General features: G+C 56.1%; 1 protein-coding gene across 1 annotated transcript in view; it reads right to left on the reverse strand.

Moving 5' to 3' along the window:
* LOC141054987 (E3 ubiquitin-protein ligase DTX3L-like) overlaps positions 1-19080 on the reverse strand; it is a 40618-nt gene that overhangs the window by 14219 nt on the left and 7319 nt on the right. Inside the window, exon 2 of the mRNA XM_073551914.1 lies at positions 18095-18381. Within this exon, the coding sequence (XP_073408015.1) occupies positions 18095-18381 (287 nt within the window). The remainder of the gene's footprint in view (positions 1-18094; positions 18382-19080) is intronic.

The raw sequence follows: 19080 nt of genomic DNA on the forward strand, positions 1-19080 counted from the left end.
AGTGAGAGAACAAGACACTCCTATTTAGTTAAACCAGAGCAATCACACCTGTTAGTGATAATCACGTGCACTAAACTAACAAGTGCAATGACCCTAACGGCCACCGGGGGCAAAACTAGAACTGAAACCACCACAGTGCAATGACCCGAATAGCCACCGGGGGCAAAACTATCTTTAAGCACACAGCTTAAGGAAAAAAAAAGGTTACTAGTGCATTTATCTGTCATAATCCAACCTGGATCATGACAAGGGGACAGCTCTGCCTGGAGAGAGAACATCCCTGCCTGGAGAGAGGACAGCCCTGCCTGGAGAGAGGACAACCCTCCCTGGAGAGAGGACAGCCCTGCCTGGATAGAGGACAGCTCTGCCTGGATAGAGGACAGCCCTGCCTGGAGAGAGGACAGCCCTGCCTGGAGAGAGGACGGCCCTGCCTGGAGAGATGACGGCCCTGCCTGGATAGAGGACAGCCCTGCCTGGAGAGAGGACAGCCCTGCCTGGAGAGAGGACAGCCCTCCCTGGAGAGAGGACAGCCCTGCCTGGAGAGAGGACAGCCCTGCCTGGAGAGAGGACGGCCCTGCCTGGAGAGATGATGGCCCTGCCTGGATAGAGGACAGCCCTGCCTGGAGAGAGGACAGCCCTGCCTGGAGAGAGGACAGCCCTGCCTGGAGAGAGGACAGCTCTGCCTGGAGAGAGGACAGCCCTCCCTGGAGAGAGGACAGCCCTGCCTGGATAGAGGACAGCCCTGCCTGGAGAGAGGACAGCCCTGCCTGGAGAGAGGACAGCCCTCCCTGGAGAGAGGACATCCCTGCCTGGAGAGAGGACAGCCCTGCCTGGAGAGAGGACGGCCCTGCCTGGAGAGATGATGGCCCTGCCTGGATAGAGGACAGCCCTGCCTGGAGAGAGGACAGCCCTGCCTGGAGAGAGGACAGCTCTGCCTGGAGAGAGGACAGCCCTGCCTGGAGAGAGGACAGCCCTCCCTGGAGAGAGGACATCCCTGCCTGGAGAGAGGACAGCCCTGCCTGGAGAGAGGACGGCCCTGCCTGGAGAGAGGACGGCCCTGCCTGGATAGAGGACAGCCCTGCCTGGAGAGAGGACAGCCCTGCCTGGAGAGAGGACAGCCCTCCCTGGAGAGAGGACAGCCCTGCCTGGATAGAGGACAGCCCTGCCTGGAGAGAGGACAGCCCTGCCTGGATAGAGGACAGCCCTGCCTGGAGAGAGGACAGCCCTGCCTGGAGAGAGGACAACCCTGCCTGGGGACATCTCTGCCTGGATAGGGGACAGCTCTGCCTGGGGACATCTCTGCCTGGATAGGGGACAGCTCTGCCTGGGGACATCTCTGCCTGGATAGGGGACATCCCTGCCTGAAGAGATAACATCCCTGCCTGGATAGGGGACAGCCTTTGCTGAAGAGAAATTAGCCCTGCCTGGGTATGGGACATCACTGCCTGGATAGAGGACAGACCTTGCTGAAGAGAGAACAGCCCTGCTTCGATAGGGGACATTGCCGCCTCAATAGGAGACATCGCCGCCTGGATGAGAGACATCGCCGCTTGGAGGCCACTCTATAAATTAGATGTCCTCTGCTGGAGTTTTAGGCTTCAGAAACCTTTTCTCTGGAGAGGTGTTTCCTGACATTAATATGAATTGGGGGGACTGATCTTGCATCACTGCTCTTTTATGGGACTGGGCATTTCTGGCTCTTCATTTGTCAGCCGAGCTCAGACAAACGTTATAAGATGTTCTTTTCCTCACAAGGGAATAGGGGCCCGAGATGTCTCTGAGGATTCCTAAACATCTGCTGTGACAATCTCTTCTTCCCCTCTGGGCAATGATCAGATTCAGATAATGCCCGTGTCCTCTTAAACAAAGTGTCCCCATAGCCAAGTATCCAGCACCAGCAGTTAATTCAATGGCAGTTGATTAACATATATCTCCTCTCTCTTCACACAGGTATAACATACATCTCTGCTTGCTGTCTGTCATCTGCTGCTCTATCATCCTGAAACAATGCCATGGTATATGTGGTGTACTTAATTATTTGTACTAAATGTCCAACTGGGGGTCTGTATGTGTGGGAGACAGGGCAAAAACTGAGAACAAGGATGAATGCTCATCGCCACAAAATAAGAGAAAAAAGAATGGATCTACCTGTGGCAAAACATTTTGTATCCCTGATCACAGCACCATGGACATGAAGTTACTTGTATTGAAAGGTAAATTCAAATCTCAGAGAGACAGAAGAGCCTGGGAGTATGACAACCTGTGACACACTCATGCCTCTTTTTGATGGTGCAGCGACCGCAACAAAATGCAAAATGTTGCGTTCGGCGAAGGTCGCCGCACCGTCAAAAAGACGCATGGGGAGGCATCCGCATACATCGGCACAGCCTGCGTACCCAATGTTAAAGATAGGGTACGCAGGCTGCATGCCGATGGAGGCGGAGCTGACTGGAGGTACGACAATGGGCGGAGCTTCACTGAGGATGTCCGCATCCCTCCGCAGCTCCTCCATACACTAGTGTGAACTATCCTTAGTGATTCTTCAGATCTTGTATTAGTCTTTGCCTGATGAAGAGACCTGAGTAGTCTCGAAAGCTGCGGTTTGTCACCATCTTTTCAGTTCGCCTTTAAAAGGTATCAACCACTGAGGACTCTCAATCCTGAATATTTTTCTATCCACTGGCTAACACGGTACAAAGATATACATCTTTCCTGTGTCCATTACTAAAGAAACCGGCTCTCTTCCCATCCTGCACAAACAACTACAGACCAGTCTCCAATCTCCCCTTCATCTCTAAACTCTTGGAGCGCCTAGTTTACTCCCGCCTTACCCGTTACCTCTCCTCTCACTCCCTCCTAGACCCTTCACAGTCCGGCTTCCGCCCCCTACATTCGACTGAAACTGCACTCATCAAAGTGACCAATGACCTTCTGACAGCAAAATGTAACGGTGACCACTCTCTGCTCATTCTTCTCGACCTTTCTGCAGCTTTCGACACTGTTGGCCACCGTCTCCTACTCTCTAGGCTCCAGTCACTAGGCATTAAGGACACCGCTCTCTCCTGGTTCTCCTCCTATCTCTCTGACCGCTCCTTCAGTGTTTTGTTCGCTGGCTCCACGTCATCTCCTCTTCCTCTCGCTGTCGGGGTTCCTCAGGGCTCAGTTCTTGGCCCCTTCTCTTCGCTCTCTATACAGCCCCAATTGGACAGACCATCAGCAGATTTGGCTTTCAGTACCATCTTTATGCTGATGACACACAACTATACACGTCATCCCCCGACCTTACCCCCGCTGTACTACAGAGCACTAGACATGAGCAAATATGTTTGGCTCCCCCTCCTTTTTCAGCAAGCTATAGCACTGAGGACCTGGATACATGGAGCGTTCCGATAATTGGCTGTGCGGTGCCGCAGCTGCATGTGTCGCGGCTGTGTGACAGTTACAATACATGCATGGAGAGCCCAATAAACAGCCTGTCACACAGCCGCGACACATGCAGCTGCGGCACCGGACAGCCAATTATCGGAACGCTCCATGTATCCAGGTTCTCGATGCAGCTTCTTCGTCAAGCGCTATAGCTTGCCGAATAAAGAGGGAGCTGAACATATTCGCTCATGTCTACAGACCACCAGTGACTGCCTATCCACTGTCCCCAACATCACGTCCGCTCTCTAGCTGAAACTCAATCTTTTCCAGAACTGAACTTCTGCTCCCGCAGTCTACTGACCTCCCTAAATCTGACATTTCCCTCTCCGTGGGTGGCACCATAATAACGCCCCAGCAGCAGGCACGCTGTCTAGGTGTTATGTTTGACACCAATCTCTCCTTCACCTCCCATATACAATCTCTTGCCCGCTCTTGCCGCTTACACCTAAAGAACATCTCTAGAATCCGCCCTTTTCTCACCATGGAAACAACAAAAACCCTCACTGTCGCATTGATCTGAGAAGACTGAGAGGAGACTTAATAGCTGTCTACAAACATCTCAAGGGCTGTCACATTGTAGAAGGATCATCTTTATTCTCATTTGCACAAGGAAAGACTAGAAGCAATGGGATGAAACTGAATGGGAGGAGACACAGATTAGATATTAGAAAAAACTTTTTGACAGTGAGGGTGATCAATGAGTGGAACAGGCGGCCACGAGAAGTGGTGAGTTCTCCTTCAATGGAAGCCTTCAAACAGAGGCTGGACAGACATCTGACTGGAATGATTTAGCGAATCCTGCTTTGAGCAGGGGGTTGGACCAGATGGCCCAGGACGTCCCTTCCAACTCTACGATTCTATGATCCACTCCCGACTGGACTACTGCAACGCTCTATTAATTGGCCTCCCCGTTACTCGACTATCCCCTCTCCAGTCCATACTTAATGCAGCGGCCAGGGTCATCCATCTGGCTAATCGGTACTCAGACCGCTCTGCGCCGGTCATTACACTGACTGCCCATTCATTAAAGGATCCAATTTATACTGCTCGTTCTCACCCACAAAACTCTCCACAGTGCGGCACCCCCCTACATCTCCTCCCTCATTTATATCACCCTACCTGTCCTCTCCACAGTGCGGCCCCCTACATCTCCTCCCTCATTTCTGTCTGTCCCCTACCCGTCCTCTCCTCAGTGCGGCCCCCCTACATCTCCTCCCTCATTTCTGTCTGTCCCCTACCCGTCCTCTCCACAGTGCGGCCCCCCTACATCTCCTCCCTCATTTCTGTCTGTCCCCTACCCGTCCTCTCCTCAGTGCGGCCCCCCTACATCTCCTCCCTCATTTCTGTCTGTCCCCTACCCGTCCTCTCCACAGTGCGGCCCCCCTACATCTCCCTCATTTCTGTCTGTCCCCTACCCGTCCTCTCCGCAGTGCGCCCCCCCTACATCTCCTCCCTCATTTCTGTCTGTCCCCTACCTGTCCTCTCCACAGTGCGGCCCCCCTGCATCACTTCCCTCATTTCTGTCTGTCCCCTACCAGTCCTCTCCACAGTGCGGCCCCCCTACATCTCCTCCCTCATTTCTGTCTGTCCCCTACCTGTCCTCTCCACAGTGCGGCCCCCCTACATCTCCTCCCTCATTTTTGTCTGTCCCCTACCCGTCCTCTCCACAGTGCGGACCCCTACATATCCTCCCTCATTTCTGTCTGTCCCCTACCCGTCCTCTCCACAGTGCGGCCCCCCTACATCTCCTCCCTCATTTCTGTCTGTCCCCTACCCGTCCTCTCCTCAGTGCGGCCCCCCTACATCTCCCTCATTTCTGTCTGTCCCCTACCCGTCCTCTACACAGTGCGGCCCCCCTACATCTCCTCCCTCATTTCTGTCTGTCCCCTACCTGACCTCTCCACAGTGCGGCCCCCCTACATCTCCTCCCTCATTTCTGTCTGTCCCCTACCTGTCCTCTCCACAGTGCGGCCCCCCTGCATCACTTCCCTCATTTCTGTCTGTCCCCTACCAGTCCTCTCCACAGTGCGGCCCCCCTACATCTCCTCCCTCATTTCTGTCTGTCCCCTACCTGTCCTCTCCACAGTGCGGCCCCCCTACATCTCCTCCCTCATTTTTGTCTGTCCCCTACCCGTCCTCTCCACAGTGCGGACCCCTACATCTCCTCCCTCATTTCTGTCTGTCCCCTACCCGTCCTCTCCTCAGTGCGGCCCCCCTACATCTCCCTCATTTCTGTCTGTCCCCTACCTGTCCGCTCCACAATGCGGCCCCCCTGCATCACTTCCCTCATTTCTGTCTGTCCCCTACCCGTCCTCTCCACAGTGCGGCCCCCCTACATCTCCTCCCTCATTTCTGTCTGTCCCCTACCCGTCCTCTCCACAGTGCGGCCCCCCTACATCTCCTCCCTCATTTCTGTCTGTCCCCTACCCGTCCTCTCCACAGTGCGGCCCCCCTACATCTCCTCCCTCATTTCTGTCTATCACCTACCTGTCCTCTCCACAGTGCGGTCCCCCTACATCTCCTCCCTCATTTCTGTCTATCACCTACCTGTCCTCTCCACAGTGCGGCCCCCCTACATCTCCTCCTCATCTCTACCACCTACCTGTCCTCTCCACAGTGCGGCCCCCCTACGTCTCCTCCCTCATTTCTATCACCTACCTGTCCTCTCCACAGTGCGGCCCCCCTACATCTCCTCCCTCATTTCTATCACCTACCTGTCCTCTCCACAGTGCGGACGCCCTACATCTCCTCCCTCATTTCTGTCTGTCCCCTACCCGTCCTCTCCACAGTGCGGACCCCTACATCTCCTCCCTCATTTCTGTCTGTCCCCTACCCGTCCTCTCCACAGTGCGGCCCCCCTACATCTCCTCCCTCATTTCTGTCTGTCCCCTACCCGTCCTCTCCTCAGTGCGGCCCCCCCTACATCTCCTCCCTCATTTCTATCACCTACCTGTCCTCTCCACAGTGCGGCCCCCCTACATCTCCTCCCTCATTTCTATCACCTACCTGTCCTCTCCACAGTGCGGCCCCCCTACATCTCCTCCCTCATTTCTATCACCTACCTGTCCTCTCCACAGTGCGGACGCCCTACATCTCCTCCCTCATTTCTGTCTGTCCCCTACCCGTCCTCTCCACAGTGCGGACCCCTACATCTCCTCCCTCATTTCTGTCTGTCCCCTACCCGTCCTCTCCACAGTGCGGCCCCCCTACATCTCCTCCCTCATTTCTGTCTGTCCCCTACCTGACCTCTCCACAGTGCGGCCCCCCTACATCTCCTCCCTCATTTCTGTCTGTCCCCTACCTGTCCTCTCCACAGTGCGGCCCCCCTGCATCACTTCCCTCATTTCTGTCTGTCCTCTACCAGTCCTCTCCACAGTGCGGCCCCCCTACATCTCCTCCCTCATTTCTGTCTGTCCCCTACCTGTCCTCTCCACAGTGCGGCCCCCCTACATCTCCTCCCTCATTTTTGTCTGTCCCCTACCCGTCCTCTCCACAGTGCGGACCCCTACATCTCCTCCCTCATTTCTGTCTGTCCCCTACCCGTCCTCTCCTCAGTGCGGCCCCCCTACATCTCCCTCATTTCTGTCTGTCCCCTACCTGTCCGCTCCACAATGCGGCCCCCCTGCATCACTTCCCTCATTTCTGTCTGTCCCCTACCCGTCCTCTCCACAGTGCGGCCCCCCTACATCTCCTCCCTCATTTCTGTCTGTCCCCTACCCGTCCTCTCCTCAGTGCGGCCCCCATACATCTCCCTCATTTCTGTCTGTCCCCTACCCGTCCTCTCCACAGTGCGGCCCCCCTACATCTCCTCCCCCATTTCTGTCTTTCACCTACCTGTCCTCTCCACAGTGCGACCCCCCCCTACATCTCCTCCCTCATTTCTGTCTATCACCTACCTGTCCTCTCCACAGTGCGGCCCCCCTACATCTCCTCCTCATCTCTACCACCTACTTGTCCTCTCCACAGTGCGGCCCCCCTACATCTCCTCCCTCATTTCTATCACCTACCTGTCCTCTCCACAGTACGGCCCCCCTACATCTCCTCCCTCATTTCTATCACCTACCTGTCCTCTCCACAGTGCGGACGCCCTACATCTCCTCCCTCATTTCTGTCTGTCCCCTACCCGTCCTCTCCACAGTGCGGACCCCTACATCTCCTCCCTCATTTCTGTCTGTCCCCTACCCGTCCTCTCCACAGTGCGGCCCCCCTACATCTCCTCCCTCATTTCTGTCTGTCCCCTACCTGACCTCTCCACAGTGCGGCCCCCCTACATCTCCTCCCTCATTTCTGTCTGTCCCCTACCTGTCCTCTCCACAGTGCGGCCCCCCTGCATCACTTCCCTCATTTCTGTCTGTCCTCTACCAGTCCTCTCCACAGTGCGGCCCCCCTACATCTCCTCCCTCATTTCTGTCTGTCCCCTACCTGTCCTCTCCACAGTGCGGCCCCCCTACATCTCCTCCCTCATTTTTGTCTGTCCCCTACCCGTCCTCTCCACAGTGTGGACCCCTACATCTCCTCCCTCATTTCTGTCTGTCCCCTACCCGTCCTCTCCTCAGTGCGGCCCCCCTACATCTCCCTCATTTCTGTCTGTCCCCTACCTGTCCGCTCCACAATGCGGCCCCCCTGCATCACTTCCCTCATTTCTGTCTGTCCCCTACCCGTCCTCTCCACAGTGCGGCCCCCCTACATCTCCTCCCTCATTTCTGTCTGTCCCCTACCCGTCCTCTCCACAGTGCGGCCCCCCTACATCTCCTCCCTCATTTCTGTCTGTCCCCTACCCGTCCTCTCCACAGTGCGGCCCCCCTACATCTCCTCCCCCATTTCTGTCTTTCACCTACCTGTCCTCTCCACAGTGCGACCCCCCCCTACATCTCCTCCCTCATTTCTGTCTATCATCTACCTGTCCTCTCCACAGTGCGGCCCCCCTACATCTCCTCCTCATCTCTACCACCTACCTGTCCTCTCCACAGTGCGGCCCCCCTACATCTCCTCCCTCATTTCTATCACCTACCTGTCCTCTCCACAGTGCGGACGCCCTACATCTCCTTCCTCATTTCTGTCTATCACCTACCTGTCTTCTCCACAGTGCGGCCCCCCTACATCTCCTCCCTCATTTCTGTCTATCCCCTACCCGTCCTCTCCACAGTGCGGCCCCCCTACATCTCCTCCCTCATTTCTATCACCTACCTGTCCTCTACACAGTGCGGACGCCCTACATCTCCTCCCTCATTTCTGTCTGTCCCCTACCCGTCCTCTCCACAGTGCGGCCCCCCTACATCTCCTCCCTCATTTCTGTCTGTCCCCTACCCGTCCTCTCCACAGTGCGGCCCCCCTACATCTCCTCCCCCATTTCTGTCTATCACCTACCTGTCCTCTCCACAGTGCGGCCCCAAACATCTCCTCCCTCATTTCTGTCTATCACCTACCTGTCCTCTCCACAGTGCGGTCCCCCTACATCTCCTCCCTCATTTCTGTCTATCCCCTACCCGTCCTCTCCACAGTGCGGCCCCAAACACCTCCTCCCTCATTTCTGTCTATCACCTACCTGTCCTCTCCACAGTGCGGCCCCCCTACATCTCCTCCCTCATTTCTGTCTATCACCTACCCGTCCTCTCCACAGTGCAGACCCCTACATCTCCTCCCTCATTTCTTTCTATCCCCTACCCGTCCTCTCCACAGTGCGGCCCCCCTACATCTCCTCCCTCATTTCTGTCTGTCCCCTACCCGTCCTCTCCACAGTGCGGTCCCCCTACATCTCCTCCCTAATTTCTATCACCTACCTGTCCTCTCCACAGTGCGGCCCCCCTACATCTCCTCCCTCATTTCTATCACCTACCTGTCCTCTCCACAGTGCGGACCCCCTACATCTCCTCCCTCATTTCTGTCTATCACCCTACCTGTCCTCTCCACAGTGCGGACCCCCTACATCTCCTCCCTCATTTCTATCACCTACCTGTCCTCTCCACAGTGCGGCCCCCCTACATCTCCTCCCTCATTTCTGTCTATCACCTACCTGTCCTCTCCACAGTGCGGTCCCCCTACATCTCCTCCCTCATTTCTGTCTATCCCCTACCCGTCCTCTCCACAGTGCGGCCCCAAACACCTCCTCCCTCATTTCTGTCTATCACCTACCTGTCCTCTCCACAGTGCGGCCCCCCTACATCTCCTCCCTCATTTCTGTCTATCACCTACCCGTCCTCTCCACAGTGCAGACCCCTACATCTCCTCCCTCATTTCTTTCTATCCCCTACCCGTCCTCTCCACAGTGCGGCCCCCCTACATCTCCTCCCTCATTTCTGTCTGTCCCCTACCCGTCCTCTCCACAGTGCGGTCCCCCTACATCTCCTCCCTCATTTCTATCACCTACCTGTCCTCTCCACAGTGCGGCCCCCCTACATCTCCTCCCTCATTTCTATCACCTACCTGTCCTCTCCACAGTGCGGACCCCCTACATCTCCTCCCTCATTTCTGTCTATCACCCTACCTGTCCTCTCCACAGTGCGGACCCCCTACATCTCCTCCCTCATTTCTGTCTATCACCCTACCCGTTCTCTCCACAGTGCGGCCCTCCTGCATCTCTTCCCTTATTTCTTTCTATCCTCTACCCGTCCTCTCCACAGTGCGGACCCCCTACATCTCCCCCCTCATTTCTGTCTATCACCCTACCTGTCCTCTCCACAGTGCGGCCCCCCTACATCTCCTCCCTCATTTCTGTCTATCACCCTACCTGTCCTCTCCACAGTGCGGCCCCCCTACATCTCCTCCCTCATTTCTGTCTATCACCCTACCTGTCCTCTCCACAGTGCGGACCCCCTACATCTCCTCCCTCATTTCTGTCTATCCCTACCTGTCCTCTCCACAGTGCGGCCCCCCTACATCTCCTCCCTCATTTCTGTCTATCCCTACCTGTCCTCTCCACAGTGCGGACCCCCTACATCTCCTCCCTCATTTCTGTCTATCCCTACCTGTCCTCTCCACAGTGCGGCCCCCCTACATCTCCCCCCTCATTTCTGTCTATCACCCTACCTGTCCTCTCCACAGTGCGGACCCCCTACATCTCCTCCCTCATTTCTGTCTATCACCCTACCCGTCCTCTCCACAGTGCGGCCCCCCTACATCTCCTCCCTCATTTCTGTCTATCACCCTACCTGTCCTCTCCACAGTGCGGACCCCCTACATCTCCTCCCTCATTTCTGTCTATCCCTACCTGTCCTCTCCACAGTGCGGCCCCCCTACATCTCCTCCCTCATTTCTGTCTATCCCTACCTGTCCTCTCCACAGTGCGGACCCCCTACATCTCCTCCCTCATTTCTGTCTATCCCTACCTGTCCTCTCCACAGTGCGGCCCCCCTACATCTCCCCCCTCATTTCTGTCTATCCCCTATCCGTCCTCTCCACAGTGCGGACCCCCTACATCTCCCCCCTAATTTCTGTCTATCACCCTACCTGTCCTCTCCACAGTGCGGACCCCCTACATCTCCTCCCTCATTTCTGTCTATCCCCTACCCGTCCTCTCCACAGTGCGGCCCCCCTACATCTCCTCCCTCATTTCTGTCTATCCCCTACCCGTCCTCTCCACAGTGCTGACCCCCTACATCTCCCCCTTCATTTCTGTCTATCCCCTACCCGTCCTCTCCACAGTGCGGCCCCCCTACATCTCCTCCCTCATTTCTGTCTATCCCCTACCCGTCCTCTCCACAGTGCTGACCCCCTACATCTCCCCCCTCATTTCTGTCTATCCCCTACCCGTCCTCTCCACAGTGCTGACCCCCTACATCTCCCCCCTCATTTCTGTCTGTCCCCTACACGTGCTCTCCACAGTGCTGACCCCCTACATCTCCCCCCTCATTTCTGTCTATCCCCTACACGTGCTCTCCACAGTGCGGACCCCCTACATCTCCTCCCTCATTTCTGTCTATCCCCTACCCGTCCTCTCCACAGTGCTGACCCCCTACATCTCCCCCCTCATTTCTGTCTATCCCCTACCCGTCCTCTCCACAGTGCGGCCCCCCTACATCTCCTCCCTCATTTCTGTCTATCCCCTACCCGTCCTCTCCACAGTGCTGACCCCCTACATCTCCCCCCTCATTTCTGTCTATCCCCTACCCGTCCTCTCCACAGTGCTGACCCCCTACATCTCCCCCCTCATTTCTGTCTATCCCCTACACGTGCTCTCCACAGTGCGGCCCCCCTACATCTCCCCCCTCATTTCTGTCTATCACCCTACCTGCCCTCTCCACAGTGCGGCCCCCCTACATCTCCTCCCTCATTTCTGTCTATCACCCTACCTGTCCTCTCTACAGTGCGACCCCCCTACATCTCCCTCATTTCTGTCTATCACCCTACCTGTCCTCTCTACAGTGCAGCCCCCCTACATCTCCCCCCTCATTTCTGTCTATCACCCTACCTGTCCTCTCTACAGTGCGGCCCCCCTACATCTCCCTCATTTCTGTCTATCACCCTACCTGTCCTCTCTACAGTGCAGCCCCCCTACATCTCCCCCCTCATTTCTGTCTATCACCCTACCTGTCCTCTCTACAGTGCGGCCCCCCTACATCTCCTCCCTCATTTCTGTCTATCACCCTACCTGTCCTCTCTACAGTGCAGCCCCCCTACATCTCCCCCCTCATTTCTGTCTATCACCCTACCTGTCCTCTCTACAGTGCGGCCCCCCTACATCTCCCTCATTTCTGTCTATCTCCTACCCGTCCTCTCCACAGTGATGACCCCCTACATCTCCTCCCTCATTTCTGTCTATCCCCTACCCGTCCTCTCCACAGTGCGGCCCCCCTACATCTCCTCCCTCATTTCTGTCTATCCCCTACCCGTCCTCTCCACAGTGCTGACCCCCTACATCTCCCCCCTCATTTCTGTCTATCCCCTACCCGTCCTCTCCACAGTGCGGCCCCCCTACATCTCCTCCCTCATTTCTGTCTATCCCCTACCCGTCCTCTCCACAGTGCTGACCCCCTACATCTCCCCCCTCATTTCTGTCTATCCCCTACACGTGCTCTCCACAGTGCTGACCCCCTACATCTCCCCCCTCATTTCTGTCTATCCCCTACACGTGCTCTCCACAGTGCGGCCCCCCTACATCTCCTCCCTCATTTTTGTCTGTCCCCTACCCGTCCTCTCCACAGTGCGGACCCCTACATCTCCTCCCTCATTTCTGTCTGTCCCCTACCCGTCCTCTCCTCAGTGCGGCCCCCCTACATCTCCCTCATTTCTGTCTGTCCCCTACCTGTCCGCTCCACAATGCGGCCCCCCTGCATCACTTCCCTCATTTCTGTCTGTCCCCTACCCGTCCTCTCCACAGTGCGGCCCCCCTACATCTCCTCCCTCATTTCTGTCTGTCCCCTACCCGTCCTCTCCTCAGTGCGGCCCCCATACATCTCCTCCCTCATTTCTGTCTGTCCCCTACCCGTCCTCTCCTCAGTGCGGCCCCCATACATCTCCCTCATTTCTGTCTGTCCCCTACCCGTCCTCTCCACAGTGCGGCCCCCCTACATCTCCTCCCCCATTTCTGTCTTTCACCTACCTGTCCTCTCCACAGTGCGACCCCCCCCCTACATCTCCTCCCTCATTTCTGTCTATCACCTACCTGTCCTCTCCACAGTGCGGCCCCCCTACATCTCCTCCTCATCTCTACCACCTACTTGTCCTCTCCACAGTGCGGCCCCCCTACATCTCCTCCCTCATTTCTATCACCTACCTGTCCTCTCCACAGTACGGCCCCCCTACATCTCCTCCCTCATTTCTATCACCTACCTGTCCTCTCCACAGTGCGGACGCCCTACATCTCCTCCCTCATTTCTGTCTGTCCCCTACCCGTCCTCTCCACAGTGCGGACCCCTACATCTCCTCCCTCATTTCTGTCTGTCCCCTACCCGTCCTCTCCACAGTGCGGCCCCCCTACATCTCCTCCCTCATTTCTGTCTGTCCCCTACCTGACCTCTCCACAGTGCGGCCCCCCTACATCTCCTCCCTCATTTCTGTCTGTCCCCTACCTGTCCTCTCCACAGTGCGGCCCCCCTGCATCACTTCCCTCATTTCTGTCTGTCCTCTACCAGTCCTCTCCACAGTGCGGCCCCCCTACATCTCCTCCCTCATTTCTGTCTGTCCCCTACCTGTCCTCTCCACAGTGCGGCCCCCCTACATCTCCTCCCTCATTTTTGTCTGTCCCCTACCCGTCCTCTCCACAGTGTGGACCCCTACATCTCCTCCCTCATTTCTGTCTGTCCCCTACCCGTCCTCTCCTCAGTGCGGCCCCCCTACATCTCCCTCATTTCTGTCTGTCCCCTACCTGTCCGCTCCACAATGCGGCCCCCCTGCATCACTTCCCTCATTTCTGTCTGTCCCCTACCCGTCCTCTCCACAGTGCGGCCCCCCTACATCTCCTCCCTCATTTCTGTCTGTCCCCTACCCGTCCTCTCCACAGTGCGGCCCCCCTACATCTCCTCCCTCATTTCTGTCTGTCCCCTACCCGTCCTCTCCACAGTGCGGCCCCCCCTACATCTCCTCCCCCATTTCTGTCTTTCACCTACCTGTCCTCTCCACAGTGCGACCCCCCCCTACATCTCCTCCCTCATTTCTGTCTATCATCTACCTGTCCTCTCCACAGTGCGGCCCCCTACATCTCCTCCTCATCTCTACCACCTACCTGTCCTCTCCACAGTGCGGCCCCCCTACATCTCCTCCCTCATTTCTATCACCTACCTGTCCTCTCCACAGTGCGGACGCCCTACATCTCCTCCCTCATTTCTGTCTATCCCCTACCCGTCCTCTCCACAGTGCGGCCCCCCTACATCTCCTCCCTCATTTCTGTCTGTCCCCTACCCGTCCTCTCCACAGTGCGGCCCCCCTACATCTCCTCCCTCATTTCTGTCTATCACCTACCTGTCTTCTCCACAGTGCGGCCCCCCTACATCTCCTCCCTCATTTCTGTCTATCCCCTACCCGTCCTCTCCACAGTGCGGCCCCCCTACATCTCCTCCCTCATTTCTATCACCTACCTGTCCTCTACACAGTGCGGACGCCCTACATCTCCTCCCTCATTTCTGTCTGTCCCCTACCCGTCCTCTCCACAGTGCGGCCCCCCTACATCTCCTCCCTCATTTCTGTCTGTCCCCTACCCGTCCTCTCCACAGTGCGGCCCCCCTACATCTCCTCCCCCATTTCTGTCTATCACCTACCTGTCCTCTCCACAGTGCGGCCCCAAACATCTCCTCCCTCATTTCTGTCTATCACCTACCTGTCTTCTCCACAGTGCGGTCCCCCTACATCTCCTCCCTCATTTCTGTCTATCCCCTACCCGTCCTCTCCACAGTGCGGCCCCAAACATCTCCTCCCTCATTTCTGTCTATCACCTACCTGTCCTCTCCACAGTGCGGCCCCCCTACATCTCCTCCCTCATTTCTGTCTATCACCTACCCGTCCTCTCCACAGTGCAGACCCCTACATCTCCTCCCTCATTTCTTTCTATCCCCTACCCGTCCTCTCCACAGTGCGGCCCCCCTACATCTCCTCCCTCATTTCTGTCTGTCCCCTACCCGTCCTCTCCACAGTGCGGTCCCCCTACATCTCCTCCCTCATTTCTATCACCTACCTGTCCTCTCCACAGTGCGGCCCCCCTACATCTCCTCCCTCATTTCTATCACCTACCTGTCCTCTCCACAGTGCGGACCCCCTACATCTCCTCCCTCATTTCTGTCTATCACCCTACCTGTCCTCTCCACAGTGCGGACCCCCTACATCTCCTCCCTCATTTCTGTCTATCACCCTACTCGTTCTCTCCACAGTGCGGCCCTCCTGCATCTCTTCCCTTATTTCTTTCTATCCTCTACCCGTCCTCTCCACAGTGCGGACCCCCTACATCTCCCCCCTCATTTCTGTCTATCACCCTACCTGTCCTCTCCACAGTGCGGCCCCCCTACATCTCCTCCCTCATTTCTGTCTATCACCCTACCCGTCCTCTCCACAGTGCGGCCCCCCTACATCTCCTCCCTCATTTCTGTCTATCACCCTACCTGTCCTCTCCACAGTGCGGACCCCCTACATCTCCTCCCTCATTTCTGTCTATCCCTACCTGTCCTCTCCACAGTGCGGCCCCCCTACATCTCCTCCCTCATTTCTGTCTATCCCTACCTGTCCTCTCCACAGTGCGGACCCCCTACATCTCCTCCCTCATTTCTGTCTATCCCTACCTGTCCTCTCCACAGTGCGGCCCCCCTACATCTCCCCCCTCATTTCTGTCTATCACCCTACCTGTCCTCTCCACAGTGCGGACCCCCTACATCTCCTCCCTCATTTCTGTCTATCACCCTACCCGTCCTCTCCACAGTGCGGCCCCCCTACATCTCCTCCCTCATTTCTGTCTATCACCCTACCTGTCCTCTCCACAGTGCGGACCCCCTACATCTCCTCCCTCATTTCTGTCTATCCCTACCTGTCCTCTCCACAGTGCGGCCCCCCTACATCTCCTCCCTCATTTCTGTCTATCCCTACCTGTCCTCTCCACAGTGCGGACCCCCTACATCTCCTCCCTCATTTCTGTCTATCCCTACCTGTCCTCTCCACAGTGCGGCCCCCCTACATCTCCCCCCTCATTTCTGTCTATCCCCTACCCGTCCTCTCCACAGTGCGGACCCCCTACATCTCCCCCCTAATTTCTGTCTATCACCCTACCTGTCCTCTCCACAGTGCGGACCCCCTACATCTCCTCCCTCATTTCTGTCTATCCCCTACCCGTCCTCTCCACAGTGCGGCCCCCCTACATCTCCTCCCTCATTTCTGTCTATCCCCTACCCGTCCTCTCCACAGTGCTGACCCCCTACATCTCCCCCTTCATTTCTGTCTATCCCCTACCCGTCCTCTCCACAGTGCGGCCCCCCTACATCTCCTCCCTCATTTCTGTCTATCCCCTACCCGTCCTCTCCACAGTGCTGACCCCCTACATCTCCCCCCTCATTTCTGTCTATCCCCTACCCGTCCTCTCCACAGTGCTGACCCCCTACATCTCCCCCCTCATTTCTGTCTATCCCCTACACGTGCTCTCCACAGTGCGGACCCCCTACATCTCCTCCCTCATTTCTGTCTATCCCCTACCCGTCCTCTCCACAGTGCTGACCCCCTACATCTCCCCCCTCATTTCTGTCTATCCCCTACCCGTCCTCTCCACAGTGCAGCCCCCCTACATCTCCTCCCTCATTTCTGTCTATCCCCTACCCGTCCTCTCCACAGTGCTGACCCCCTACATCTCCCCCCTCATTTCTGTCTATCCCCTACCCGTCCTCTCCACAGTGCTGACCCCCTACATCTCCCCCCTCATTTCTGTCTATCCCCTACACGTGCTCTCCACAGTGCGGCCCCCCTACATCTCCCCCCTCATTTCTGTCTATCACCCTACCTGCCCTCTCCACAGTGCGGCCCCCCTACATCTCCTCCCTCATTTCTGTCTATCACCCTACCTGTCCTCTCTACAGTGCGACCCCCCTACATCTCCCTCATTTCTGTCTATCACCCTACCTGTCCTCTCTACAGTGCAGCCCCCCCTACATCTCCCCCCTCATTTCTGTCTATCACCCTACCTGTCCTCTCTACAGTGCGGCCCCCCTACATCTCCCTCATTTCTGTCTATCACCCTACCTGTCCTCTCTACAGTGCAGCCCCCCTACATCTCCCCCCTCATTTCTGTCTATCACCCTACCTGTCCTCTCTACAGTGCGGCCCCCCTACATCTCCTCCCTCATTTCTGTCTATCACCCTACCCGTCCTCTCTACAGTGCGGCCCCCCTACATCTCCCTCATTTCTGTCTATCACCCTACCTGTCCTCTCTACAGTGCAGCCCCCCTACATCTCCCCCCTCATTTCTGTCTATCACCCTACCTGTCCTCTCTACAGTGCGGCCCCCCTACATCTCCTCCCTCATTTCTGTCTATCACCCTACCCGTCCTCTCCACAGTGCGCCCCCCTTACATCTCCTCCCTCATTTCTGTTTATTGACCAAACCGCTTGTTACGCTCCGCAAGCGACCATCAACTAATATCTGCACTAATCCGCACCTTCCACTCCTGGCTCCAATACTTCTCCTGAGCTGCGCCAATCCTCTGGAATGCTCTACCCCAATAATTTAGGACTAACCACAATTTACACAGTTTTAGGCGCTCCCCAGAAACACATCTGTTTAGGGCGGCGTATCACGTTCTCTAATTGATGTCCTTTTATATATAGCCCATTCTCTACTTCTCTGATCATAATCCTCCATCAAACTTCATCGCACCCAACAGCACCACACATACTGGCTGGTGAGCGGCTCATGCAGCCTTTATCTACCCCCCACTCCCTTCAAGATGGCCGGACCATCATTGTAAATACACACCTGTACTTTGTATCTCCCCCACCCCACTGTAGATTGTAAGCTCTCACGGGCAGGGGCGGCCTTATCTTTGCATTAATTATTGCATTATCGTTAACGTTGTTACTTATGACTTGTGTATGAACTGCTAAGCTGTAAAGCGCTGCGGAATATGTTGGCGCTATATAAATAAAGATTATTATTATTGTGCACCGATCATGGCAGGGATACATACAATTATATTCTGCTATCACCTGGGCCAATTATATTCTGCTGCTATCACCTGGGCCCTGAGCTGCCCCTCGATTCCTCACCTCTGCTGTGGACACTGGGATATTTGTGCCCCCTGGGGTGGCAGCACGGCAGCGATCATCCATCATCCGCTCAGTGGGATCTGCAAGGGTCCGGGGGTCGCTCTCTGGAGGAGGAGGACGGCCTGGACCGCTGTCATCATTTCTGCTCCCGACTTCTGCAGACAGATCTGCTCTCTCATGTGTCCTGGAGGATCGGGGGCTGTGATGGATGTCACCTTCTCTGATCGTCATCTGAACAGGTACAGAATCGATCATGTGGTCCTTCTTCTGGAGAACTCTGTGCAGTGCTGGGGAGAGAAGAGACAACCTCCGAGACCGCACCTTTTACTGCTGAGAAAAGAAGAGACAACCTCCGAGACCGCAACATATACCGTACACTGCTGAGGAGAGAAGAGACAACCTCCGAGACTGCACCGTATACCGCACACTGCTGAGGAGAGAAGAGCCAACCTCCGAGACTGCACCGTATACCATACACTGCTGAGAAGAGAAGAGACAACCTCCGAGACCGCACCTTTTACTGCTGAGAAAAGAAGAGACAACCTCCGAGACCGCAACATATACCGTACACTGCTGAGGAGAGAAAAGACAACTTCCGAGGCCACACCGTATACCGTACACTGCTGAGGAGAGAAGAGACAACCTCCCAGACCACACCATATACCGTACACTGCTGAGAAGAGAAGAGACAACCTCCGAGATCGCACCGTATACCGTACACTGATGAGGAGAGAAAACACAACCTCAGAGACTGCACCGTATACCGTACACTGCTGAGGAGAAAAGAGACAACCTCCGAGACCACACCATATACCGTACACTGCTGAGAAGAGAAGAGGCAACCTCCGAGACCGCACCATATACTGCTGAGAAAAAAATAGACAACCTCCGAGATCGCACAGTATACCATACACTGCTGAGGAGAGAAGAGACAACCTCTGAGACCGCACCTTATACTGCTGAGAAAAGAGACAACCTCCGAGACA

Source organism: Dendrobates tinctorius, unplaced genomic scaffold, assembly GCF_039654945.1.
Source record: "Dendrobates tinctorius isolate UK_male_01 unplaced genomic scaffold, ASM3965494v1 ptg000182l, whole genome shotgun sequence".
Lineage (NCBI taxonomy): Eukaryota > Metazoa > Chordata > Amphibia > Anura > Dendrobatidae > Dendrobates > Dendrobates tinctorius.